The sequence below is a fragment of the Lodderomyces elongisporus genome, chromosome 6 (genome assembly GCF_030384665.1).
Source record: "Lodderomyces elongisporus chromosome 6, complete sequence".
Lineage (NCBI taxonomy): Eukaryota > Fungi > Ascomycota > Pichiomycetes > Serinales > Debaryomycetaceae > Lodderomyces > Lodderomyces elongisporus.
The window spans coordinates 164,322-191,036 of NC_083678.1; the positions used below are offsets into that span (position 1 = coordinate 164,322).

General features: G+C 34.9%; 5 protein-coding genes across 5 annotated transcripts; 2 read left to right on the forward strand and 3 right to left on the reverse strand. All coding sequences in view use genetic code 12, as the record gives it.

The window, feature by feature from the left end:
• Positions 1-2,270: 2,270 nt before the first annotated feature.
• Positions 2,271-7,349, reverse strand: DNF1 (phospholipid transporting ATPase; the record flags this gene model as incomplete). The annotated part of the gene is made up of 1 exon (XM_001524647.2): positions 2,271-7,349. One exon carries the CDS (start codon positions 7,347-7,349, stop codon positions 2,271-2,273), a length of 5,079 nt encoding a protein of 1,692 aa, XP_001524697.2.
• A 3,358-nt stretch (positions 7,350-10,707) lies between these two features.
• Positions 10,708-11,166, reverse strand: UBC13 (Ubiquitin-conjugating enzyme 13; the record flags this gene model as incomplete). Its single annotated transcript, XM_001524648.1, has 1 exon — positions 10,708-11,166. The coding sequence occupies one exon, from the start codon at positions 11,164-11,166 to the stop codon at positions 10,708-10,710; it is 459 nt and encodes a 152-aa protein (XP_001524698.1).
• A 712-nt stretch (positions 11,167-11,878) lies between these two features.
• PVL30_004559 (uncharacterized protein) lies at positions 11,879-12,181 on the forward strand (the record flags this gene model as incomplete). The annotated part of the gene is made up of 1 exon (XM_001524649.1): positions 11,879-12,181. The coding sequence occupies one exon, from the start codon at positions 11,879-11,881 to the stop codon at positions 12,179-12,181; it is 303 nt and encodes a 100-aa protein (XP_001524699.1).
• Positions 12,182-21,725: 9,544 nt separating this feature from the next.
• Positions 21,726-23,275, forward strand: PVL30_004560 (uncharacterized protein; the record flags this gene model as incomplete). The annotated part of the gene is made up of 2 exons (XM_001524650.2): positions 21,726-21,739; positions 21,838-23,275. 2 exons carry the CDS (start codon positions 21,726-21,728, stop codon positions 23,273-23,275), a joined length of 1,452 nt encoding a protein of 483 aa, XP_001524700.2.
• Positions 23,276-24,609: 1,334 nt separating this feature from the next.
• Positions 24,610-26,414, reverse strand: PVL30_004561 (uncharacterized protein; the record flags this gene model as incomplete). Its single annotated transcript, XM_001524651.2, has 2 exons — positions 24,610-26,154; positions 26,412-26,414. The coding sequence occupies 2 exons, from the start codon at positions 26,412-26,414 to the stop codon at positions 24,610-24,612; spliced, it is 1,548 nt and encodes a 515-aa protein (XP_001524701.2).
• Positions 26,415-26,715: the final 301 nt, after the last annotated feature.

Genomic DNA, 26,715 nt, shown 5'->3' on the forward strand with positions numbered 1-26,715 from the left:
TTTCATATAGACTCAGTCAACTGTTCCATATCAACATTACTCTAGTAAACAATTACAAAGAACTGTATCATCACTTGAACGAGCACTTTGAATCGTATTATCTTTTGTTAGTTCTAGGTCCTAGCTACTTCAAAATACATATGATCTCGATGGCATCTGACTTCTACTCTCTTCAAATTAATGTGGCTCTTTCTCTTTATCCTACACCCCCTAGACTCTTCTTCCCTATATCCTACTTCTCTTTTAATTTTTTTATTTTTTTATTTTTAATTATTGAATTAAATTAATTAAATTAAATTTATTACTATTATTATTATTACTACTACTACTACCTTTACTTTTTTAGCCAAAGTACACGCTCAACACGGGATCAATTTGTATATAAAATTCGCGGTGTTTTACGGAAAAGGGATTTTTTCTTTGTATTTTTTTTTTTCTTTTGAGTAAGTGAAAAATTGGCAACTGCAAACAAAGACAAATTGGAACAACGCCAACACACAGCAAAAAGAAAAAAAAGAAAAAAAAAAGTACAGTTAGTACAGTTCTTTTTTTTTTTTTTATGCCGAGAAAGACGCATTTTGATTGGATGATGAGAGGTGTTACAAATAGAGTGTCACAAAAGTTAACGATTGTTGTTAACACACGACACGCAATACACGACACACGACACACGACACACTTTAACAACTGCTAGGTTCACACCCTCTTTTGCTTAGGTTTAACTTCCAATATTCCTCATAGCTTACTAAAAGCTATGCCAAGTATCTCCTACCTTTCCCTTACTTCCTCATCCGTCTCGTTTAGCAATATAGTGTAGCCATCAGTTTACAAGACTAAGCTTATAACTCCAATCCAATAACCCTTTCCTTTTCTTTTTCCTCCCCCACTTGATTTTGTGCCACAGTAATTGGGCGATTTCAATTTCAAAAAGGGCCAGAAAAAGAAATAATAATAAAGAAAAGAGAAAAGAGAAAAGAAGAAAAAGAAAAAAGAAATAAAAAATAAATTCCGCACTACCAATTCAAAGCGTTATTTCTGTCTCTCTCTGTTTCTCTCTTTAAAATCTCTTTCCTTTTTTGGGCCGACTGCTACCCCCAAATCGGTCAAATCAGGACGCGTCACGAACTTTTCTAGCCGCCACCCACCCACCTATCCATCCATCCACCCATACATCCATACATTTCACACACACATACACTTCTTTCAACCATAACCACTAGAGAGTAGATAATTAGAGATATAGTTTTATTTTATAACACACACACCCACTCAACCTGTCACTCCTCTGTCCAGTTTTGTAATTGGTATTGCATATTCACCCAAGTTGTTTAGTCAGTGATTAAATGCTTTTTTTTTGTACAATTTTACAAAGAAGCTTCCAGTAATCGAAAGGACAAGACAAACCAAAAGAAAAGAAAAGAAACGAGAATCCGCTCTTCATGTATATCTCCAACGCATGTACTTGCATACGGTATCGAGATACACACATACACACACAAACACACGCTCTCTTTCTCTTCTTCTTTTTACTTCTTTTAGTATTACAAATGCATCCTGTTGTTATTGTCTCTCCAGCACATATTTGTAATCTTCGACTATTTCAACAGTTTTTTTTTTTTTTCAATTTTTTCAATTTTCCAATGCAAAGAGAAGCCCCTTCGGAGATTTAGATGGAAATTTCTTACCTTATTTTTTTTTTATTTATTTATTTCTTCTCTACCTTTTTTTTCACACTTGGTGTGGAATAATCAACTTTAGTACAGGTCCCTCTTGTCGCGTGCATCTAACTCTTTCTACAATTGTAGATTTCATATGCTCCTCTGTATTATTCTCTTTCTTTTTACTTATCTATTCACATAATGATTTATTTTTTGAAAGCCCCTTTCCTCATTCCTGATTTACCATAGCTACTGGCACTTTATTAGTGATGGCACAAATACTTTAGAAATCATCCAATTCTACAACACACCATTTCATCTAAATCTGAAATATTGTACATTTTACTACTTTTTTGGTTTCCCCTCCTCCCCACTTCATCTTTATATATATAAGAAAAAAAAGAACAGGAATAAGTGGAGCAGGTTGAAAACGGTTCAAGAAAAGTGAAAAATGAAAAGTGGAAAATGGAAATGAAAAAATAAAGAAAACATAACTCATTGCTCATTGTATTCTCTTCCATACTCTTTTGTTTTTCCTTTTGCATTTACCCTTACTCACACCCCCTCTGGCTTCTCTTCTTCTTCTTCTCACTCTCTCACTCTCTCTATAATCTATATAGGTCCCAGTCTGACTCTATTACGTTCACTAATCATCGATATTCTTCTTCTGTCCTGATTGAAATCATCCATCGCAATAGTCTCCGTACTCACATCAGAATTGTTCATATGTGAAAAAAAAGACCTCGACTTCTTCTTCATCTTGGCCACAACGCCCGGTGGCGGTGTTGGTGGCAAATATGCCACTTCATCTATCCTCTCGTCAACTATATTTTCTGTTGACGAACCTGGCGAATTGGTTCCAGTTCCAGTTCCAGTTCCAGTTCCAGTTCCATTGGCTCTGCGCTCTCTACTATCCTGACGATCCATACTGATCCGATTTACAACACCACTCGAATAAGAACTAATCTTGGGCCTATTGGGGTCAGTAGGATCATACGTATCGGGATAAGCATCGAAATCTCCACGTAAAACACACTCTCTAATGATATCAACATCCTTGGGTCGATACGCTTTTTGCAAAATATCATAAAAGAACCTTGGCAAAAGACATATAATGATACCAATGAATATGCACGCCCAAAACGATGTCATACCAAACACTTCGGCAGCAGCCTTGTAGAATTGCGTTGAAGAATACTCTGAAGACGACCAAATACCCGTCCATATAAACACAATCAAAATACTAATGGCTATAATCAAGGAGCTTAGCCAATCCCATCGTTGCTGATGAAACAAAATGTACAAGTTACAACTCGTGCATGCAATAACAGTAACCGGAACACCAACCCAAAACCTATGGTCAACAGGCCTACCATTCATATTGGGAAACGCAACCATATACATCAAATATGGGAAAAAGAACGAGATAGCACTCTGATAAATCCCATCAAGACAATACCAGTAAAACTTCAAATCACTCATCTCACTGCGCAAAATACCCGAACGATACAATTGTGGAACAAGAAGCGAGACCTTGGCACTAACATCCTGGTCAAATATACCCAAAAAGATCACCGGCAAAGAAGTAAATGCCAAATTGTAAAACATAAGATAGGTAAACTCAAACAAATAAGTACCATCAAAGTCACAATAGATACCATACCAAAACAATGCAATATTGAAAATAATGTTCTTGTAAAAAAAAGACGGAATCATTTCACTAAACCTCTTGTACGACCATCTTCCATGTGTCAATAACAACCTCGCAAGAAACCTAAATTGACCAAACGCATAATCAGAAGACATCACAGCCTGTCTACCTTCTTCACCAGCAATACCAACACCAACATCTGCTGCTTGGATCATCGCAACATCATTAGACCCATCACCAATCGCCAAGGTCATCACGTCCAAAGTATCCTTGACCAATTTAACAACAGCTGCTTTTTGAGCAGGCGAAACACGACAACACAAGACAGCACGACACTTTTTACAGAGCAAAAGAAATTTCCTCTTGGTATTAGGGTTGAGCAACGCCAATTTCAAAGCATCACCATCAATAACAACACCAAATCTAGGGTCAGGAGTGGAATGGTCGCCAGTTGCAGCTTCAATCTCCTCAAACGAACCTTCCATACCAAAATGATGTTGTAAATAGTAAGAAATCACAGTATCAATAATCTGTGCCTCACCATTACCAAACCCAAGATCTAAACCACCCATCTTTTCAGTATCCTCGGCACTATATGCTGTTTTGATAACAAGCAACTCCATATCATTCCCCAAAAGATTACACGAAAACCCAATATTGATTGCCGTTTCAACCTTGTCACCAGTCAAGACCCACAACTTGATTCCCGCATCTGCCAAAAGCGAAATTGCATCAGGAACACCATCTTGCAACCTATCTTCAATAGCAGTACCTCCAAGCAAAACCAATTCTCGCTCTATAGAATCAGCAACTGCTTCCATCTTCCCTTCTCTATCCTCCAACGACGAGGCTGCTTGCTGATGTCTCTTGTTCCATTCAGTATATTGACTCCATGTCAACTCTCTCTCAGCAATACACAATGTTCTTAAACCTTCAGTGGCATACTCCTCAAGGTGTCTAGCCGTAGACTCAAGCAAATTGGGGTCGTTATCAGTCTTGGACAATCTATCATAAATAATAGAGTCCGCACCTTTACAAATTAACAATGCCTTGGGCTCAGGTTCAGCAGGAATCTTGATAATTGTACTCATTCTCTTTCTTGTAGAGTTGAATTCCAATGTATTAAGCACTTGATATTCTTTTGTCACACCATGTTCATCAACAAGAAAACCTTTTTTAGTTGTTCCTTTGAAATTGAAACCCAAAGATCTTGCCGTACCCACAAGTGCAGCTTCATCCGGCGACTGTGCCTTCAACACTAATTTATGTGGATTCTTATTACTTTGTTCAGTCAAGACTGAGTGGCATAATGCCAATGCAAGCATGAAATGATAATCTGCTTCCTTTTGTTCTTCTCCACTTTGTCCCAATAAGTCATCAATAAACTTTGAAGAAACAAATGTGATTTCATCATCGTAAACTGTATTCTTCAACACTTGTCTCAATTTAACAATCATATCTTCCTTATCCTGAGCAATCATTTGTCGTTCATGTGCTGCTTCGGCTTCAACATCGATTCCCAAACGCTTTCTTAAACCCGCAAGCGCCTCAGTATATGCACGGCCATAGCTAACTCCATTGATAGTACACTTTTTAAATTCCATCACATTCTGCGTTAATGTACCAGTTTTGTCACTAAAAATATACTCAATTTGTCCCAAGTCATCACTAATGGACCATGATTTGGGTGTGCAAGGGAAATCCAAGTTTGGATAATACATTCCAACGTCAGAGTATATAAAAAAAGCTTGTGCTGTTTTGATAATTTCAATAGTGATGTAAAGTGAAATGGGTACCAACGACTGGTACAAGATCAATGCAACAAAAAAGCCAACAAGACCATTAACGGATGGCGACCCAGCAATTGTACCAAACTCAAAGTAATCCCTTGAAGTTCCAGTTTTTCTATAATACAATCCATTAACTAAACCCGATATGAAACAAATGACGAAAAGTAACAAAAAGTTGAGAAGGACATAGTAATTCAATTCCCTCGACATTCTTGATTGCTTTGTAGGGGTGACTCCAGCATTGAGCATAATCTTGGTATCGTCACCAGTAAACACAACAACACCAACGACCCATTTGGTGTTTCTCAACGAGCACCCACGAAGTAACAAGTTGTTGATCGTGACTGGTTCCTGATACTCTTCTCCATTTCTAGCGGTATACTTGAGATTTCCTTCGTACGAGTAAAGGTTTGCGTGTGGTCCTTCAGAGTCGACTTGGAATGACATATCCATCATATCATCTGCCTTGTGTATCTTTTGATTTACTGAAGAATATTTCATTGACTGTTTAACTTTCAAATTAGTTTCACCATCGAGGTTCTTGGTTTCAACAAAACAACAATTATCTTCATCACTTGTAGACAAAACAACGATATCGGCTGGGATTTCTTCGTTATTGTATATACGAAGCACATCCCCCACACGAACATCTTTCCAATACTTCTTTACAAATTTTAAAGTCTTTGGCTCATAATGATGGCTAGCTCTTCTTTGTTGTTGAAATGATTTGCGCATCATTTCACCTGTTGTGTTATTAGCATTATCGCCGAATGGGTTTGAAGACTCCATCGAGTTTCTTGGAGATGCGAAATCGCTTTCAAATGATTTCCGTCCTTGGTTTTCATCTTCTGGAATGATACCATTCTTTTTGTTGTATTTTTCCCTCATCTTATTTGCTCTTCCTTCCTTGGTCAAATTCCTCTTTGACGCACCCCAGAATTTGATCATGAGTCTTGTGTTCCATTTTTTGAATCTTCTCCAAAGTGAGATTTTTTCGTCATTAACATTTCTATTTTCGTATTGGTAACCCGATGAATCTTGGTCGACTTGTTCCAAAATATGTGTGTATTGGTTATTGACTTCCAAATCGGTAATAGTCCTTCGCGAGTCCTCAATGGCATCCTTGATTGCAGTGATGATAACAATAACAATCAATGGCACAGCAGCAAGCACTGGAGAAGGCACACCAAATATTTCAAAGGCACCCAAGATGATCAATGCGAGGAAATAGATGTTGGCAATATTGTGGAAGAATTGGTTCCAGATATTCTTGGGCAAAAAGGTTAATGGTGTGTACTTTGTAGTTCTAATCTTGTTTCTTGGGTAATCAGTGGTGGGTTTACCAGTTTCTGGATCTCTATACTCCACCGGCAAATCTCTGTTGAATACCACTACTCTCTTTTCTCTTTTCCTATTCTTTACATCGTTAGCCTCGGGATCGAAATTTTCTTCAGAGTCAGAGTCTCTGTGGTGCAATTCGGGAAAGTCAACAGAGTGTGTGTTTGGTTTTCTAATTGATTGTAATCTCCCTTTTAACAGTCGGTGTTCCTTATCGTGGTTGTTATTGTTGTTACTGTTGTTACTGTTACTGTGGTGGTTATGGTGTGGATGTAGTATGCGTTTCAATGTTTTGGACCGGCTTACATTCTCCTTCTTTTTCCTTCCGTCTTTATCTCTCTTTGTTCCCCATCTATGTCTCTTTGTTGAAACATCTTCTTCGCTTCCAAACTCCTTTGTCATTTCCGAATCTTCGGGCATTTTTGGTTTTTGGTAAACTTCATCCTCCAAGATGACATCGTCAAAGAATGGCGACCTGGTAGCATCATGGTCACCTGGCCGTAATGTGGAGGATGAAGATGCCGATGTTGGCGGTGTATGTACATTTGCTGAAGCATTATTTGTGGTGATGTTACTGTTACCATTGTTGTTGTTGTTGTTGTTGTCACCAGGTAATTGGAATCTCAACGAAGAGGTTCTGGTACCTTCGAATCCGTCTGTGTTGAGTTGTGGAGTTGGTGGCATGGAGTCATCCGAGTATACTTGGTCTATTCCGTGTGGTCCGGATCTTCCTTCAAACGAAACATTTCGTTGATTATTTGGATTCTGATGACCGAAATGTGATTCCAATGGTGATTGTAGAATGGAGGAGGTGTCAAATGACTCGTTGGGGTCGCTGAATGGACTCCTCTGTTCGTGGTGTTCTTGTTGAGACCTTTGCGATAGCGATCTCTGTTTACCCGGACTAGGCATATTGATATTGGTGATTTTATAGATACCAGTAGTGGGAGTATAAGTAGCAGTGGTAGTGCTACAATAATTCTATAACTTTATAGATCCAGGATTCTTTAATTTCCCCCCTCGTTTGTTTTTGCTTTTTCTTTCTTTCTCCTTCTTTCTTCGTCTCTTTATTTTTATACCGATCGCGTACTTTCGTGTTAAATCTGGTATTACAAAAGTATGCAGATGTTATGGGAAGATATTCAATAACAAAGGGGAAAAAAAAGAAAATTTGGCTCAGCTGTGTGGAACCGTGATGAATTGGTGAATGATGTGGTATAAAGGGACACTCAAATAAATGACCAAAAAAAAATAAAAAACAATAAAGGTTTAACAAAAGAAATTCGAGGACAGTGTTTGGTGGGTTTATTGATTTAGGTGATAAAATGCACACCGCTCAATGGTCAAAGGTCACTTGCCTGTCTCTTTCACTATTTCTCTATAAATATCCTGATTCAACAAAGGGGTATATATTGAAAAAATAAGAGAAGAAGAATAAGAGGGAAGAATAAGAGGGAAGAAGAAGAGGGAAGAAGAAGAGGGAAGAAAAAGGGTAGAAGAAAAGGGAAGAAGAAAATGGCAAGTAAATACATTATGATTTGCATTAGTAATTTTACTCATTGGTGGTTATACTTTTTTTTTTTTCCTTTGCCTATTGTACTATATTTTGCATATTGTTTTTTTTTTTAATTTTTTTATTTATTTAAATGCTGAAGAAAATAGCCAGATTACAAAATTTTATATAAATTTTAAATTTTAAATAAAGAAAAATCACGAAGAGTGCGGGAAACGGATCTAAAAATTCTGATATTCGGCTTCAATATCGGCATTAACATGGAAGAACAGGAAGAGCTGAACACGAGGGTATTAAGAGCAATGTAATAAGAGCTTCAACATACCACTTGCTCTAAAACATACCTGGATATATAGAGGTACACTTTTACTTTTTGATGACCAACTTTTTGATCTAGAGAAAAGAGCAATTGATTTCAAGAGTTTACAACTCACGGGTAACTTCCTCTAATTTCTCAGGTACTTCAAAAGTACGGGACCCGCTTTCCAGTATTTTCAGACCTCTCCTTTGTTTTTTTTGTCCTTCAAAAGGAGAGGGAGATGCTAAAAATATCGTGGCTTTCACTAAAGTCTAAAAATGCCAAAATACTTGAAAAAAAAATAAAAATTGAAAAAAAAATAAAAAATAAAAATTGATAAAAAAAAAGGATAATTACAAACGAATACAAAAAGAGAAGAGATAGTAAGGAGACAGAATATGTACAACAGTTTTGTACGTCATCATCGTCTCTTGTTGGATATAACGGGGTACTGTATTGAGAAAAAGAGCCAATATGATGAAAGAACAATTGAAGTTGACAAGTTTTTATAAGATTCTTCTGGATCCACCTCCACCTCTACCTCTACCTCTACCTCCTTCCTCTTTTTTTCATAACCACTTGTAACCGCCAGTACATCACTAATGCCTTATTCCTTTTTCCTTTAATCCAACAATGATACCAGAATTGTTCTTACCTGCACTTCTCTCTCTGTCCCCCTCCTCCTCCCCGTTTCACTTTCTAAAAAAAAAATACAAAATGGAACATATCTTGAGCGAAAAGAAAAGAAAAGAAAATGCAACCAGAAACTAGAACTTGAAAAACGAGTGAGCTTAACTTGCTTGGTTATGGTGCACCCTCGCATTAACAGTCAAGCCAGTAAATGGACATATTGTCTCTGTAAATTTTCAATTTTTTATTCATTTTTTTTACTTTTCAGTTCTGATTCCGATGCGAAATAAGTATATACGTATACACCTCAACAACAATAACAACAACAACAACCAATCGGTGATACCGCCATAGGCAAAGAAAGAAAAGAAAGCTATATATGAGGGAAGACAAGGAATAAAGGATAAAGCACATTTTCAAAACATTCATGAACTTTTTTGTTCTCTTATTTTCATTCTCTCCTCATTTCTGTTCTGTACACTATGGTACCACTTTAAAAACCACTTTAATCAGTTATATTTTGTTTTGTAATATTCAAATCAATGTTGAATTAGTGATATGTCTCATTACTACATAGACACAATTTTCTTCCTCTCCCCCTCCCTCTCTCTCTTTGGTACTCCTATTCACAGTGTTTAAATTAAAGGGTGGTTGAAGAGACACAAATACACGAAAATTTAAAGAAATTATTGACTCACTGTTTGATTGATTGACTGATTTTTGAACGAGCGCGTTATTTTATTTTATTTATTCTTCTTCTTCTTCAATGTTATCTTCTTCCTCTTTTCTTATTTTGCAAGATCTAATCTGAAAATCAATTTATTATTGTTAGATTTACGAGACAAATTATCAGCCAGGACTTATAAGAATTGATGTGAATCAAAATACTAGTTTAAATAGCCGCTATCCAACATCTACAGAAACGCGTGTAGATAAGTATATACATATACTAATACGTGGCTACCATTCTTTAGCTTGCTTGCTTGTTTCGTTTCCCTACTTTATCTTGTTATCACTATGTTTTCGTCGCACTTTATTTCCTTAATCAATTATTATCAAAAAGTAACAACTTCAATTTTTAAATTTCACAGTTGTCATAAAACTAACTGAAAAGAAAGGGATATGTGAGAAAGGGAAGAAACAGAAGCAGGAAAAGCAGAAACAAATACTTGAATACGATGGAATACCAACCACTACCAAGTTTAAAGCTCCAATATTCTGTACCAACTTTACAGTATCAAAACAACGCCACTACTCTGTCATAAAAAAAAAGAGAAAAAAAATAAGAGAAATTTAACTATACAAAACTGTAAAAATGATGTATATTAAACTCCCTTTGCTCTACCTTTACTCATTCTTAACTTCTAAATATAGACTAGCCAAAAGCCAAAACTCGTTGCTGCCGATTTTATCTTATACTCTACACGATCTCCTCGTTTCACTATCCACCATACTATCTTATCCTTGATGTTTCCCCAAACAATTCAAGTGCCTTCTTCTTTATTCATTTCGATATTCTCTCCTCTAATACAAAAATAAAAACAATGAAAAAGGACAACCTCATTTGAGTAAAAAAAAAACATGAATGCTCTCTTCAAATGCTATAAATAAAGCATTTGCATTATCCATTATTAATGCTTAGTCACCAAAGATCTTTATTTTTTTTGAATTAGAACTTCGCAATCATTAGTATTTCAGACTTCTTCTCTCAATCTCGCTCTCACTGCTCTCTGCTCTTTACTCTTCTTCTTCTTCTTCTTCTTCTTTTTCTTCTTCATTTATCGAAAATACAAAAACTTTCCTAATCCTCTAGTCTCTTACTCCATATTCTATTCCTTCTTTGTAGCATATTTCTGAGTCCATTCTCTAGCAACCTCGACTGCCTTCTTTTCATCCTTCTTCCAGTCTTCTGCTACGTCATTCGCCAAAGGATCATCTGGGTTGGGTGCACCCAAGAGAGCTTGTATACTCAACAATATAGTTCTAATCTGTAATGCGGGCGACCAATTATCCTTAAGAACATCAAGACAAATACGTCCCAACTTATCTATATTTGGATGGTAAATCTTGGTCAAAAACCGCACTTTTGGTGCACACATTGGGTAATCATCAGGCAAATAGAGCTCTAATTGGAATACACCATCTGCATAGGGTGATTGACTAGGGCCATCGATTGTAACTTCAAAATAACGGAGATTGTCCTCAGATGGAGTAGCAGTGATACCTGGCACAGGGTCGCTTACTAATCGTTCGGTCTCTTTAAGAATTCTCTTGGGAAGCGCAGCCATCACTATTGAGTATGAATATAAAGGAAATTGGGGTGGAATTGGGTGGAATCGGGGTTAAAAAGGGGTTAAAAAGGGGAGAAGCAAGAAAGGTGTTATCAATCCTGGTATTCAAAATCGCCCTTGATCTGTTTGTGATTATGAAATGTAGCGAGTTAATGAGACTAAATGCTGAAGGTGTATAGAATGTGTGTGTATATATATATATATATTCAAAACTGTTATTCTCCGCCGCAAACGAAAAAAAAAAATTTAAAAAAAAAATTATAAAAAAGAAAAACCGGAATACTTGAATGGTTCTGAGTGTGGCTTTTTCTTTTTATGAGTGAGTGTTTAAGTAAAAAAAAAGAGGCCTAAAAATACTTTGTTCCTGATTCAAGTGCGAGTTAATGGAGACAGAGAGTAAGTGGGAGGGGAAGGCAGCCAAGGAGTCAATCAGCAAAGTCAGCACACTATAAAGTTCTCAAGGGTCGTGTGAGTTTTGACGAAAACTTTACACCGACAAATTGTCTCCGTCTCTGTTTCTCTTTTAGTTTCTCACTCTATGTGTATGTGTGTTGTGGAATCACTAGAACTTTCTTTCAACCATCTCATCTTTCCCCATGAAATTCTACAATTTGATATTGAATTTCCAAAAAATTTTCCCCTGTAAAAAAAAATAACCTTAACCTCATTAGCTTCACACTTTATATTATACACATAGTAATAATACGAGATGGCACCCAATATGGCTCAACCACAAGGTGCACCTATGACGCACAAGTTTCTTATTGGAACCATAGCTGTTCTCTTGGGAGGGTACCTTACTTACAAAGCAGGCTCAGACTTTCAATTCATCAAATATGAGCCACATTCCCCTGAAGAAGTCGAGAGAAGACAGCGCGAAAAGATCCCTTTGAAAATGACGGTGTTGGACACTACATCGTTGGATTTGACTCCTGAGGCAAAGGAAAGGATCTGGAAGAAGCAGCAAAAAATGATACAAGAGAAACAAGAAATGGAGAAAAGAGAGAAGTGATCAGTGTACAAATTTTCATTTTCATTTTTCAAAAGGGATCATGTCCTTTTTTGGTTCATTATCAACACCAACCAGTTAAAGGATTATTCTTATAACATACCATGTTGAAATTTCTATTACAATGTTTTTTTTTTTCCTTCTGGAGTTTAAGATTGTACCCGAGGTAAAAGTGAAGCCAGCGTATACTGGAAAGTGTTTTTTTTTAAGAAAACCACAAATCATGGTTTGATCCTCTAGGGGTTTTTTCAAAATTTGGAGTTTTGGAACAAGATTCTTTGTTGCATTTTATGCTTGTTCAATTACTGCGTATCTAGCAAAATGATGAAAAAAAAAGAAAAACGGATATCCTTAAATGTGGAGAATGACATATATATATATATATATATATATATATATATATATGAAGGATATTCTTTTCTTAAAGGTTAGTGGTTGTTGCTTTAAGTATTTTCCTCATATTTTATAATTATTCTTTTTGACAGATAGAACCTCGGCTGCAATAATGATGTTATAGTAACGTGGGAGGGACAGAGAATCTTTCTTTTTTTTTTTCAGAAACAGAAACTTTGAATGTGGGGCAATACTTTTGCAAGAAAAAACCCCCATGAATTTTAAGGTGTTTTCAAAAAGTGTATTCAGCAGTTGCAATATGCTATGAACAAAGTACTCTTTATTTGTTTTGATCCATTTGCAATTGTACTTGCAGTTTTAGTAAATTGGTGGGGCAAAAAGTGAAATCTCGACATGGCTAACACTAGGAAACCTCGAGATTAAAAAAAATTAAAGAAATAAAAATAGACATGAAACAAATATACAAAAAATGTATATAAAATTATAGAGGTTATGGACAATCAAGCAGTAGGTTAATTTGCATTTTTCTTCTTTCTTTTCTTGACCCTTTTTTATGTGGGGTAAAGTTTGTGCCGTATCCTTTTTATTAAAACTGAAAAACTCAAGTAGTTCTTTTCCAATACTCATCACCCCCCCTTTCCTCCTTTTTATTTTATCCCTCACCGCCTTTGTCTCATAATACACCTCCTTAATGTATATTATATAAGCTGTTTTGACAGTGCTAAATTTCTCTTTCTTACTTCTTCTTCTTAAATTTTTTTGTCTTATACAAATTACAAGCTAACTCTCGAATTATCAAATAGTTTGAAGTAAACGTTTGCGGAAAAAAAAAAACTATTTGTTTATAGGGTTTATACTTCTCGGGAATTTAACAATTAACATACTTGTGTAGTTCATTATTCCCGGAGGAATGGCAGAAAAGAAAAGAAGAAAGAAAGCAGTAAATTTTATTATGTTTTCGTCAATTGCCCCACTTTTTTGATATAAAAAATACCATAGCTCTATTGTGATCTTCTTTATTAGTTTTTTTTGTTCTTTTTTTTAGTTTTTTTTGTTGTTCAAAAGGTCAAACGATGCATTCTTCTAAGCATTCATGTATGTATGGTAACCGTTAAAGAAGAAAGAAAGTAAACATCGCCAACAACAACAACAACAATGATAACAATTAATTTAACAAGTGTGAAAAACTTGTTCGATTACAATGACTATAGGTTGACTCAAAAGGACATTAATGTCCATTTGACTCGTTCTTAGTCCAATCTTGATAAGTTTTTTTTTCTCTCTCTCTCTCTATCATTTAATCAACAAAATTTTTATACTATTGTCCTCAATGCCATTTAAAGAATAGACTAAATTTGAAAAAAAACCAAAGAAAAGAGATATTGTTGGATGGCAGACCCTCTTTTGTTCTCTCAACCTATGTAGTTGCACAAACTGCTTTTTCATATATATACAAATATGCATATAATTAAACACAAAAACGAAGAATATATCATATTACGTAATAACACAAAAAGACAAAACATAAGTACACAAAAAAGGAGAGAGAGACAGCAAAAAGCAAATGTTTACCAATTAGCTTTCCTAATTAGGCCGTAGTATATATTGCACACTATAGAGAGTCCAAGAGTCACTAAGCAGTTGTGCATATAGATTTATAGATATTGACTACGAGACACAGTTCCTTTTTTTTTTTTCTTTTTTTCTTTTTTTCTTTTTTTTTTTCCCACAAATGTTGTTAAAAATCCAACTGGACTCGAATGATATTGCCCCTCCATCGAGATTTCCTTTATTTTTTTTGAGAGGGGGGGGGAGAGGAAGAGAGAAAGAAAAAGACAAGGATGCCCCTCGTTAAGCCGGCTTTTAGACGTTATGATACCTCGCTGCAGAACTGTTGTTCATGTACTGATTGAAGAAGATTACGACCTTCAACAATTGTATGAAATAAATGATAAGTAGAGAATTTGGCAACAAGAATGTGGTTTTTTTATAAATTCTCCCTTTCTTTTGTTATTGTTACATTTTTTTTTTGGTTAAATAATCAAGTGGTGATTGGGTGATGGTAATATTTTATGGAAATGTTGTGTTGGAAAGACCAACAGAAAATTTTTGTTGTTCTTGTTCTTCTTCTTATACTTTTAGTAATTGTTTTTGTTGTGAAATATGTTGTCCATTTTTTGCCTTAATTTCAAAACAGTTGTAAAGATTTTTTTTGTGTATTCCCATTTTTTATTTCTCTCTTTAATTTTATTTTTTTATTCACTTGCTTTTAACAGACGCGTCTGTCACTGTCACTGTCACCGTCTTTGTCTCTGTGTAACTGTATGTGTCAGCTACACAAAAATATATCTATTGGTGTCTCTCAACCTTGAGTCAACAATCTTTACATGAGTCCAAAAACCTCATCTCATCTCTCCGCTATTCTACATTTACTCCGAATCGTTCCAGATTTGTTCGTTTTTTATCTTGTAAAGAAAAAATGTAACATCATTGTGTAAAGTATTCTCAATTCTAGACTCTTATTGTCAAACAACTTGAACACCATATATTTACAATTCTACTCTCTTTATTATTGTCGATTTGTGCATAATGTTTTGAAAGATACAGATTCTACATTCTAGCGTTATCTCTCACTCTCTCCACCAACTTTTAAAAGAAAAAAAAAGGGAGGGGGGGTGGATAAGAAGTAGCAATCTGTTTCAGAATGAATAAGTAGTAAACAGTGAGAAACACTCTTTTACTTGTGGGTTGGTCATTTACAGGAACAATGTTACCCCTCAGTTCTCAAGTTGTATTAAAAGAGATTGCTATTGTTGTAGTTTTTGTTCTGAGGGAAAGAAAGAAAGAAAGAAAGAAGATGCTGAGCAGAGTGGGAATAAAAATGAAATATATATTATAATATATTTAAGAGGCAAAGCATCAATGCATGGTTTACAAAAGAGCAAATGTTGAATGTACTATAATGCTTTTAGCTAGATAAATATACAAGAAATAAAAAAAACATGTGACTAATTAGTCACTTTAGGCCTAATTAGGAAGGTGGAGTAAAATAGAGAAAAGAGAGAGTCTTATTCCATCATTCTAATGCTTAGCTTCTTATATATTTAGAAAGACTAAAAGATATAATTTATAACCTCTAATGCATATTGCTTTATTATACAAATGGTTTGTGTTTAACTATTTATAAAACGTTTTTTTTTTATTTTAACAATTTTTTTCTGTTTAGTGTTAGATGCGGAGATTTTGTGATTTTGAGGGTTAGAAGTGAGGAGTAAATATGAGGGGCAATCCCCAACAAATTAGTTTATAGCTATACTTTTCTATTTTTTTTTTTTTTTTTTTCTTTTATAAATAAAGAGTCGACAGTATATATATATAAAAATAGGTGAGTTGTTTATTGATAGGTTAGGGTGGGGGATACGAATGAGAGAAGATAAAAGGTGAAAGTGGAGGACGCAGAATCAGTGACGTAAATATTGAAAGCAGCACATATGATTATCTTGAGTAGCACCATCCTTCTCCTTCTTCCTTCTTCTTCTTTTTCTGTTCTTCTGTTTGTATTTGTTTTGCCATGTACTTTTTTTATTTTTGGTAAGGTTAAGGTGAAGTATTGGTTAAGAAAAGTTCTTTATATTGTTTTGTACTTTTTTTTGTAATGGGGGAAAAAGGGATGGTTGCCAATTTAGTCAACTTTCTTTGAAACTGGACAATAGAGAGATGAAGAGAAACGTTTTACCTATATTGATTGTTTAACTTTAACTACACTATAACAGTATACTATATTGTGTTATTGTACCACTTTAAGAAACAGTTGTCAAATTAAGAAGAGAGCAATACAAAGACGAAGACAAAGACAAAGACACCAAAATAAGAATAGGGATGAAGGAGGAGGAAAAAGAGGAAGAGGATTAAGATTAAGCATGAAATTTACACTATGTTTTGATGTGAGACTTTGAGACCAACAGAACACACACACACCTTATGAAAGAAAAAAAATGAATGTAGTAAGTGATTGAAGGGTGTCAACTGTGCTGATTGCATTCTGTCTTCTTTTCCTTTTTTTTATTTTCAATTTTTTGACATCTACTTCTTCATCTGCTTCTTACCAAATTCTTTCAACCCCTCGTCTAATTCCTCACTCTAACTCTCTTCTCTTCAAAAGTGTATGCAGCAATTTAGTGTGGAAAAAGGAGAGAGAGTGAGAGAAAAACTATTGGAAAGAGGAATTACGTAAGCACAGTGATAGAAGAGTAAGTCATAGTGTAAAAGCTATTATTAGATTACCCCACAAAATATTTATTTTAACCAAACGTTTGGCAGCCATCAACACTAATACTCTCACAATACTTACAGAAAAAAAACAAACAAACTTATTCTACTTTAATTATACCACACCCTCCCAGTTGGTTTTATTAAAAAAAACTAATGTCCAATTATTTTCTTCATTTTTGCATGACATGAAAAATAACTTATAGTCTATTCTCTATATAATTTATTTGCTATATAAAAATCAAATTACACAAAAGTAATGAGAGAGATGTTTGTTTTTTTTATAGAAGAAAATAAAAAAAAAAACAGAGATACCCCGCAGACAGCTTAGCCTGTTTAGTCAAAAATCAGAAAATACTATATAGGAAGGTTTTCTCTCTCTCTCTTCTTTTCTTTACAGTATTAAATTACATGCATACAAATGGTTTTTTTAAACTACACACTGACAACAGAGATCGTGTAGCATCTTCGAGAGAGTGCGAGAGAGCTTAGGACAATCCAACAATTACAAACAATAAGGGATCTTCCTCCTATTGATTTTACTATATTTGTCGATTACTACCTTTTTTCTTTTCCTTTCTTTTTTCTTTTTTTGGAGGGTTTCATCTTTCGGAGTAGTAAGGAGATGATAATAATTAAAGTAGGGACAAATATAGAGAGGGTATTGCACAAGGGTATATAGTTTGCTTACCCCAACATTTCAAGAATGTTAACACTATTCTAGAATGTAAAAAACCAATCGTCTAGCTAGAAGAATTTTAACATTTCAATTGCGCTTTACTTCTTTTTACCTCCTCCGTACCCCCACCATGTCTTGCAACCATTCCTTTACTTTTCCTGCTAAAAACAATTGACAAACCACTTATCTCCTATAATCCACTGTTTATTAAAAATTAAAAGCGAGAAAAAAAGAAAGATAGATGAGGGAAAAGTGTATGGCATGAGGGGTAAAGGGATTATTAAACAGGGTTTTTTTTCTTTCGATATTTTTCTTGTCCTAGTTTTTATTTCTCTCTCTCTCTTTACTTACCAATGTAGATTAAATTAATTAGAGTGAGGGGCAATCATGAGGGGGCGGGGAAAAAACTGGTTAGGATATCAATGGTTTTTAGTTTATTTTTTTTTTATTTATTTTTTTCTTTTTTTTTTATTGGACATCAAATTCGATGTTGCACTTTATTCTTCAAGGATTTCTATATTTCTCATTTTTTGTGGGGTTAAGTTATTGTTTGTATAGTAATTGGGAATGTAATAAAGTAATTAGGCTATATTAACTAATAACAAGGGGGTTCATCTTGTTCAGTTTTCTTTATGACCCCCCTAGCTCTTTATAAACTCAACGACTAATTAGGTCATAATATTGACTAATCACTCTTACAATTGATAACATCAAAAACCTTCTACCATAGTAGTGGCTCATTCACTATGCCACATTTTTTTTTTTTTGTTCGTTAGCGGAGTTATAATTCTCATCATAAAATTAAAATAAATAAAATAAATATACTACTGACACAGTGAGGAGTAAAAATGAGGGATATATGTGTGTATGTGTCGACAGCACTAAATGGCTCTTGCTTGAATATTATATTATATTTAATTTTATTTATTTTATTTATTATAAAACAAGTAGCACAAAATCTATAAGCAATGCTAATTTCATTTCCTAATTAGGCAACTAAAATTTTTTATACATCTCTATAAGTCTATATGCATCTGCTATAGCTTATTGTGTTTTGTATGACGCATGTACTATATAGACTTCATAAAGAGAATAAAAATTAGCACAATGTACATCTTGTTTTTCCAGATTGGATCAGTTCCAAAACATTCTCGACTCCATCTCTTTCGACTACTCTCCCTCTTCCCTTCTTCAATTATACACACCACCTCGATGTAAGGTAGAGATTATTTACACTCTGTAATACCCACTACAATCTCAAATGAGGTAATTAATTATTTTACATTTATTTAAAAATAAAATGTAAAATAAATTAATTTTTTATTTTTTTTTCCTCAAAAAATCTGTCATAGATTGATCACCTCTTCTCCTTCTCTTTCTTTTCTTTACCCTTGACACCCTCTATATAATTCAAGGGTAAAGGGTCAAGAGTATAGACCCTGGGAGGGGGAAGAGGAAAGAGAGGCTTACTATGGGGTAAGACTAGGAACAAAATTTTATTCTTATCTCTCAGTTCTCTTATTTGAAAAGGCTTACTTATACACGAGTTATTACTCTATATATAATTCAATTACCTTGCCTCAGCAAAGCCTATCCAAATGGAGTCAAAAATTTCAAATAAAAAAATGGAGGAAAAAGGGAAAAAGGGAAATAGGAAAAACAACACAAACCAATGCCTTACCCATTGGCACACACTATTGTTTTGTTACATAGTTTTTTATTATTTTATTATTTTGTTCTCACTCTCACACTCACTCTTTATTTTTGTACGAGGAAATTGTATAGTAATAATTAATAGAGAAAAAAACAAAAGAAAATAATTGAGGCATTGAGTAGGACAATGTAAAAAAAAAAAAACAAAGGTAAAACGTTCGCTTCAATTTACAATGCCGCCCCAATCGGCACGAGCAGCAACCAATTGGACGAGAAACGGAGAGAGAAAGAGAATTAGAAAGAAACGGAGAGAACAAATGAGGAATGGCACACTAATTGGGGTTTCCCTCTTTTGAATTTTGTACTTTGTTGTTTCAAGTCAACCCAAAGTGCAGATGTACCATTTACAAAATAATCCACTTTTTAATTTTTTTTTTGCCTTTCTTTTGTTCATTCAGCTACAGTTGAACAATAGCAACCTACAAAAAAGTATGTAGTACTCTTTACTTTCCCCCTCACCCATTGAGCACCATAATAACCCAATACCCATTTACTCCACTTTCTCAATTAGTCCTATCCGAAATTTTTATATTGCCCCTCCCCCAGGCCTAAATAGAATAAAACTCAAGTAAGCATGTAAAATAAATAAATAAATAAATAAAAATTTTAAAAGAACAAAGTGAAAGCCACCATGTTGACTTACGGCTTTAGTAGGGGAGATATAGCACCGAATTTGAAAAAAAAATATACATATATGCCAAACAAACATATAGACACACCAACAGACAATATCCGGTAGTCCTCTAAATCTTGTTTCCCAATTTGATTAATATTGCTACATCGGCACAAGTGGAGCAGTTATTGAATAGAAGAACTTCTCCTCTTTATTTTTGTATAACCATTCCTTCTCTATTCATAATTAAGATATTTTTTTTTTTGTTTCTGGTATACCGAGTAAGATGCCTATTTCTTCTATTTCTGTTTCTCTCTTTAATGCTTCGCCTCGTTCTCCTTGACTCAGTTTTGCAAAGTTTACAATCCATCATCCTTTAATCGTCAAAAAAAAAAAAATTGATTACATTCAATTGATTTCACAGACTAAATAGGCAAACTAATTAAACACTTTTACCACTCACTACCTTTTATTATTAACTGGAGTAGCAATTAAAGAAAGTAGTAGAGACAAAAAAAAAACAACAATTGAGACAAGATATAGACGAACTCTTTTGGGCACAAGGATTGAACATCGATGTTCACCAACACACTCTTTACTTCTTCATTCATCATCAATATACTCAAAAATATGAAATTACCCGATTTGGTAAATTAAGATTGAGGCAAAACAAATAAAACAATAAAAAAAGAAGAAGAAGAGCAAAAACAAGTGTTTGTACATAATTACCCAATTAGTCAATTTCTGCACAAGGGGGTACATTTCAAATAGCTCCCTACTTTCTCATATTAATTCATCTCTATTCGGTGGAGTCCACTATTTAGTAAGTGAGTGAGTAAAGAATAAAAGAAAAAAAAGTCACCAAGGGAGACAAACATACTGTGGGACAATAGGAAAACGAATGGACCTAGAGCAAAGTATATGGCATTTGTTTGCAAAACAAATTCAATAGTGATCAAAGTTTTTTCCCTCCGTTCTGCTCTGTTTTTTTTAATGGCCCCGCGCCTCGAATACAACAGCAAAAAAAAAAAAAATCAAAAAAGCTTTTCATGAGTTTTTCTTCCATTCATTTTAAGGTTTGTGTAAGTACAACTTTTATAAATTAAAATTATGTAACATGCGTTATGCTTCACGTGGTATGTACTACCTCTTGTTTTGTTTTGTACCAAAATATGCAGACAGGGCAAAATAAGGAGACAGAAAGTCAAAAGCGGAAATAAAAAGTAACACAATATCAAGCAATTTTACTCTCGAATAGTTAGACATCACCAAAAAAAAAAATAGAAAAAAAGTAGAGAAAACAATTGAAAGCTCACAAAATTAAACAATTTTTCAAATATACACTAGCACAATCATCACCTATTATACCAACTCTCTTTTATTTATTTTTATTTTGTATGTGTGATCCTATGTAATTTGATTAATTAATTTCATTTTTTCAATTTCAATTTCACCAAACCATATAGAATGATCCTGAAATTGTAGAAGAAAAAGAGGGTATAGCACAGAAGTATGGGCAATTTTGTCCTTCCTTCCTTCTTCCTCCTCCTTTTTTTCCATTTACTATATAATCAACCCAATTCCCCCCCTTCCTTCCTTCCTCCTCATCCCATTTCAAATTCATCAACTCGAAATCCTTCTTTCCCCTTCTTCTTATTTACTTAACTCACTCCCATCAATAACATATACCCAGTTCATACAATAATATTATCATTATTAATAATAAAATTAATAAACCCATTCTTTATACCCTAACGAATTATATATCTATACTCTACAAAAAGTTTCACTACTGCTGGTCAATAACGAAACACTAGTCTGCTATACCATACTACAAAATACCCAATAATATTACATATATACCAACAGTAATTACCTAACGTCTATTCAACAACACTACTGTGATACCCTACAACATAATGAACTCTAACGCGTATGTTGCAAAAAAAAAACAACAACTTATAATTACCCTCCTTTAAAAAATAAAATAATTAGCAATTTGCAGTTTACTAACAAACATTTCCTTTTTAGAAATATCCTTCCACCAGCAAATGGTAAAAAGTTATGGAGAGTGAAAAGAACACCTTCTATGTCGAGTACTTCTTCAAAGAGCTCTACATCTTCTTCCATCTCCTCATCTAACAACTCAAACACTACACAAAGCGAGACTTCCCTCGAATGCCTCAACAACTCCTTGAGAATTGCTGCTGCTGCTCAAGGCGGCCTTACAATTAGAAGACCACCTTTGAGAAGACCAAAGAACAAGCCAGGCAAACCAAAGAGCTTTGTGTTTGTTGACTTGTCACCTATCAAATCCGACGAAGAGGCTGAAGTTGTTGAATCGACAAAGAAAGTGGAAGCCAAGAAGGAGGAACAAGAGCAAGTTAGCTTTAGTGGTGCACACCAATTGCCTTCGCCTACTTCTTCATTGGAGGACTCATTATCCATTGACGATTCACTCTTTGACTTGCCAACATTGAACTACGAGATGGAGTCAAACACCAGTGTGTCAACTAGCCCCGACATGGAATTGGGATTGGGAATCATGAATTTGGGAATTGACTGGAACCAACCACAATCATTCCAACAACAAGAGCAACAACAAGAGCAACAAGCACCAGTTCCAGCACCAGTTTCGGCACCCGCACCATTGCCACAACAACAGGATTACTTATCTCAACAATTGTATGGCTACCAACAAGCTATGATGCAACAACACTTGCAAATCCAGCAATTGCAACAACAATTACTTCAACAACAACAGCAGATGCAAGTGCCTATTCTCCACTCAACACCACAATTGCAATCGCTTCCTCAACTTCCATCTACAAATGACCTTCAATCACCATTCCAATCACCAATCAAGAAGAAAAAGAGAGCCACCTCATTATCCTCATCATCATCATCATCCATCCAGTTCAAAACATACAAGCCAAAACACACAAGAACAGTTTCTGAAGCATGCATCAAAAAACCAACATCTTTACACAAGAAACAAGGACCTCCACCACACTCAAGATCAAAGAGCTTGCCTTATGCTACACCAGTAACCACAGCACAAGCATATGTGCCAGAGTTTAAGCCTATGGAAATGCAACAAACCGAATCCTCAGTTTCTGATGTGATGAATGATTTCATGATGTTGAATGAAATGTCCATGTCACTCACAAACTCTGTCAACTCTACAAATACCTACGCAGAAGCTCAATTAACTCCAGCATCATCGTATTGCGAGGAGGTTGAAGAGTTTACCAAACCATCCTTTCCAAGCGTAGAGTTATCATGTGGATTTGAAGAGTTTTTGGCTCCAATAGTCCCAGCTTCAGCAATGCCAATGCCAATGCCAATGCAAAACCAGAACCAATCTCAAAACCAAACAGTGTTGCCACAGCAACTGAAAATGGGCTTGGGACTCACTGGATTTGCCGGATTTAATGAGTTTGAGTTAGGTACATTTGTTCAAATTTAAATTAGCCAGAAGAACAATAGAGAGCAATAGAGAGTAATGGTTTACCTCAATTAATTTTTGATTCCACTGGTTGGAGATTGATTGTTGCCTAAACAATTTTGTTTTTCAGTTCGACTTTTGATTTTTTTATTATAATTTTTTTTTTTTATTGTTCCCAATTCCCCCCGTTTTTTTTATATATATACATTACCCGTTACGTTTATTAATACCCCTCATTCCCAATTTTTACCCCACTTTCCATACTTTAAAGTTTAAATGATTATATTTTCCCTCCCGAGTTTTTCATCATTGTCACAATTTCAAGATTATTCATTTTTCGTGTTGTACTAAATACACACACACACACACATTTCGGTTCACATATTTCAAATAATTTTTTTTTCGGTTTATATCCCAGATTTCGGTTGATCAATTGATCATTTACATTTACGTTTACATTTGCACAGTTATTCCTGTTTGCTATTTTTTTATTTTTTATTCATTTTTTCGGTTGCGAAAAAAAAAAGAAAAATTAAAACAGTTTCGGTTTTGGCATTATTATATGCACATTTATTTTATTTTTTATTTTCCTACATTTTTACCTTTGACTTGAAAAACGCTTTCACCATTACAAAATTTCGGTTCAATAAATCTTGAGATACTCGAGGGAATATATTTAATAGACTTTTTATTACATTTAGACATTTTTGTTAATAGTATAAATTTTATTTATTTTGGATTATCTAAGTTTCTTTTTTTTTTATTTTCTCCAAGCGCTTCCACCTTTTACTATACCAATTATACTTTCCTTCCTATTCTTTCTTTTTCTTTCTTTCGCCCCACCGTTCTTTTCCTTTATTTCTTTTTAATTTCAGCATTTTTCCGTTCTTGCCGTGCACGTGATCCACAAAATGAATTTTAAATTGATCTACAGAACAAATTATACTACAACATTGCTGCTAGCTTGGTGCACTTGTTAATTACGATACCCCTTTTACCACAACATTGTTCAGAACTCATAATTTTTTTTAAGAAAATTACTTGCATTGGTAAAGAAAATAAACAACATTTATAGCTAAAGGAGTATTAGTTCGAGTTGGAAAAGGTCAAGTCAATACCTTTTGACCTTTTCTCTCATTGTGAAAATGAAGAGTTGTATATTTGCATTGAGAGAGCATAAAGTCAAATGAAAAAAGAAAATATGAAACAAAAATAAAAAAATACATCCAAAACGTGAAACTTGTCATTAAATTTTAGTTTTATAATACAATATGTATAGTTTGTTTGTGTGTGAAAAGACAGAAAAAAAACGAAACAACAAAAAGTCACCTAGTTTCTTATTATCTACTCAACCATTAGTCAAGCATCTCTTTAATTGAAGCTAGTTTCTCACTTATCAGGGTAGGCACACCAGAGTCATATTCATTCTTAAACAATTCAATCACATCTCTACCCAACTCAATCTGCCTTGCTGAAAACTCTTCCTTAATCCTTTCAACTTTTTCGAAATGATCATCAATAATTCTTGTGATTTGGTTCTTCACCAACTCATTGTCCTTTTTAATCGTCAGAAGCACATTAGACGCATGTGCAAATACAGACTCAATCACATTGCAAGCCTTTTGAAGTTTAGCATCACCACTATTCTCACTTTCCGCCCGCAAATTCTCAATCTGATCAGCCAATACAGCCAGCACTTCTTCCAACTGCGACGAGTTGGAGAAGGAGTCAATAAGATGCGAAGAAGAACCATGCTCCTCCAATAATTTGTTTACTGCTGCCGCGGCCGATGCGGCCGATGCAGCCGATGCAGCTGACACAGCAGATGACGACGCAGTAGCTCGTGCATTCTTGTGTTGACGAGGCGGGAAGCTTCCTTTCACAAGATTGCTATTCTCCAACTTCAATTGCTTAATCTTGTCGCTTAACTCGTGTAATTCAAGCAATGCAGCTTCAAACTCTTCTTGTGGACTATCAACAGTAATGTGACGAAAATTGTAATAGTCATCAGCATCTATTTCTGCAAGCGTACCGGGGATGATGTGTGGGTGCAAATTGATACCATTTGCCAATTCCTTAAGTCGGCGAGCTTCAGCTTTTCTAATAGCAGCAACCAATTGACGTTGTAATGTACGCACGGTGGGCACAATAAAGTTTGTATTGTTCTGCTCTTTAAATTTCAAATCATAATACTTGTTTTGGATAATCTCCCATTTCTTGGTTTGACTAAGCGACCTGTTTCCCACATATTTGAATGGCTTGACCTCTACAATAAGGTAAAGAATCAACTTAACATCCTCGGCTGACAATTTCATCCTATGCGGATTCTTGATATTGTTTATATGAGCCAACGCTTGCGACATTGTGTTTCCAGTAATTGTATCGTAATCAGAAGGAGATGTAGGAACAGCAGAGGAAGCAAGAGTCCCAGCTTGGTTCGACAAACTGTGTTGTTGTTGTTGTTGTTGTTCTTGATGATGTTGCTGTTGCTGTTGATGTTGATGATGAAGAAGTTGCTGCTGCTGCTGCTGCTGCTGTTGTTGTTGTTGCCTCTTACCAAGAGCAGCAACTGCTGCCGATTGTGCAGCTGCCGACTGTGCAGCAGCAGCAGATTCAGCTGCTAAACCTTGATAATCAATTGAAGCATGATCGGGATGGTGGTCCGAGGAGTCATGGCTAGCATCGACATCGACATCGGCTCCAACACCTGAGGAAGAGTTCATAGAATCATCTTTAGTCCTAGTTCCTAAGACCTGCAGATCCGCAGAATCCGTCTGTCCGCGAAGGTGATGAGGATGATGATGCTGACTTGAGGAAGACATAGCTGAGGAGAATGAAGCAATTGGTTGCAAAAAATTCCAATGGAAATGTGGAGTGTCGTGAATAACAGAAGTGAGTGTCTATTATGGTTTGTTTGGGTTTTTTTTCGTCTTTTCGTCTTTTCATCTCCGTTTTTTTTTTTTATTTCTTTTTTTGCTCTCTCCCCCCTTTTGTTTCACAGATTGTTGTCCGGAATGTTGTGACTTTGTCACGACAGTGGGGGTAAAAAGAAAAAAAAATAGAAAAACAATAATTTAAAATTTGGATGACAAGTCACACATTATTAATTATTTTTTTGACAATAAATACACGACAATACAACTAAAGATCTTGACACCATGATACTGAAAGCAGATTATGTATTATTACGTACTCTAAGTAAAATTTAGTTAATCAAATCTAGGGTAACTGCTACACAATCTATACAAGACCGTACTCTACAAAGAATTGTTTAATACATCATTGGAGTTTACTGCGGTGCATGATTGACTATGAGGTGTTCAACAATATTTAAGTATCAAATGTGGATCAAACCCACTTACACCAATTCGCAGGCAATCTCTAATACAATAACATATTTAGACCTTTGCCGAAATTTACGGATGGTGCCTAACTCAAATATATATAACCCGGACTTGGCA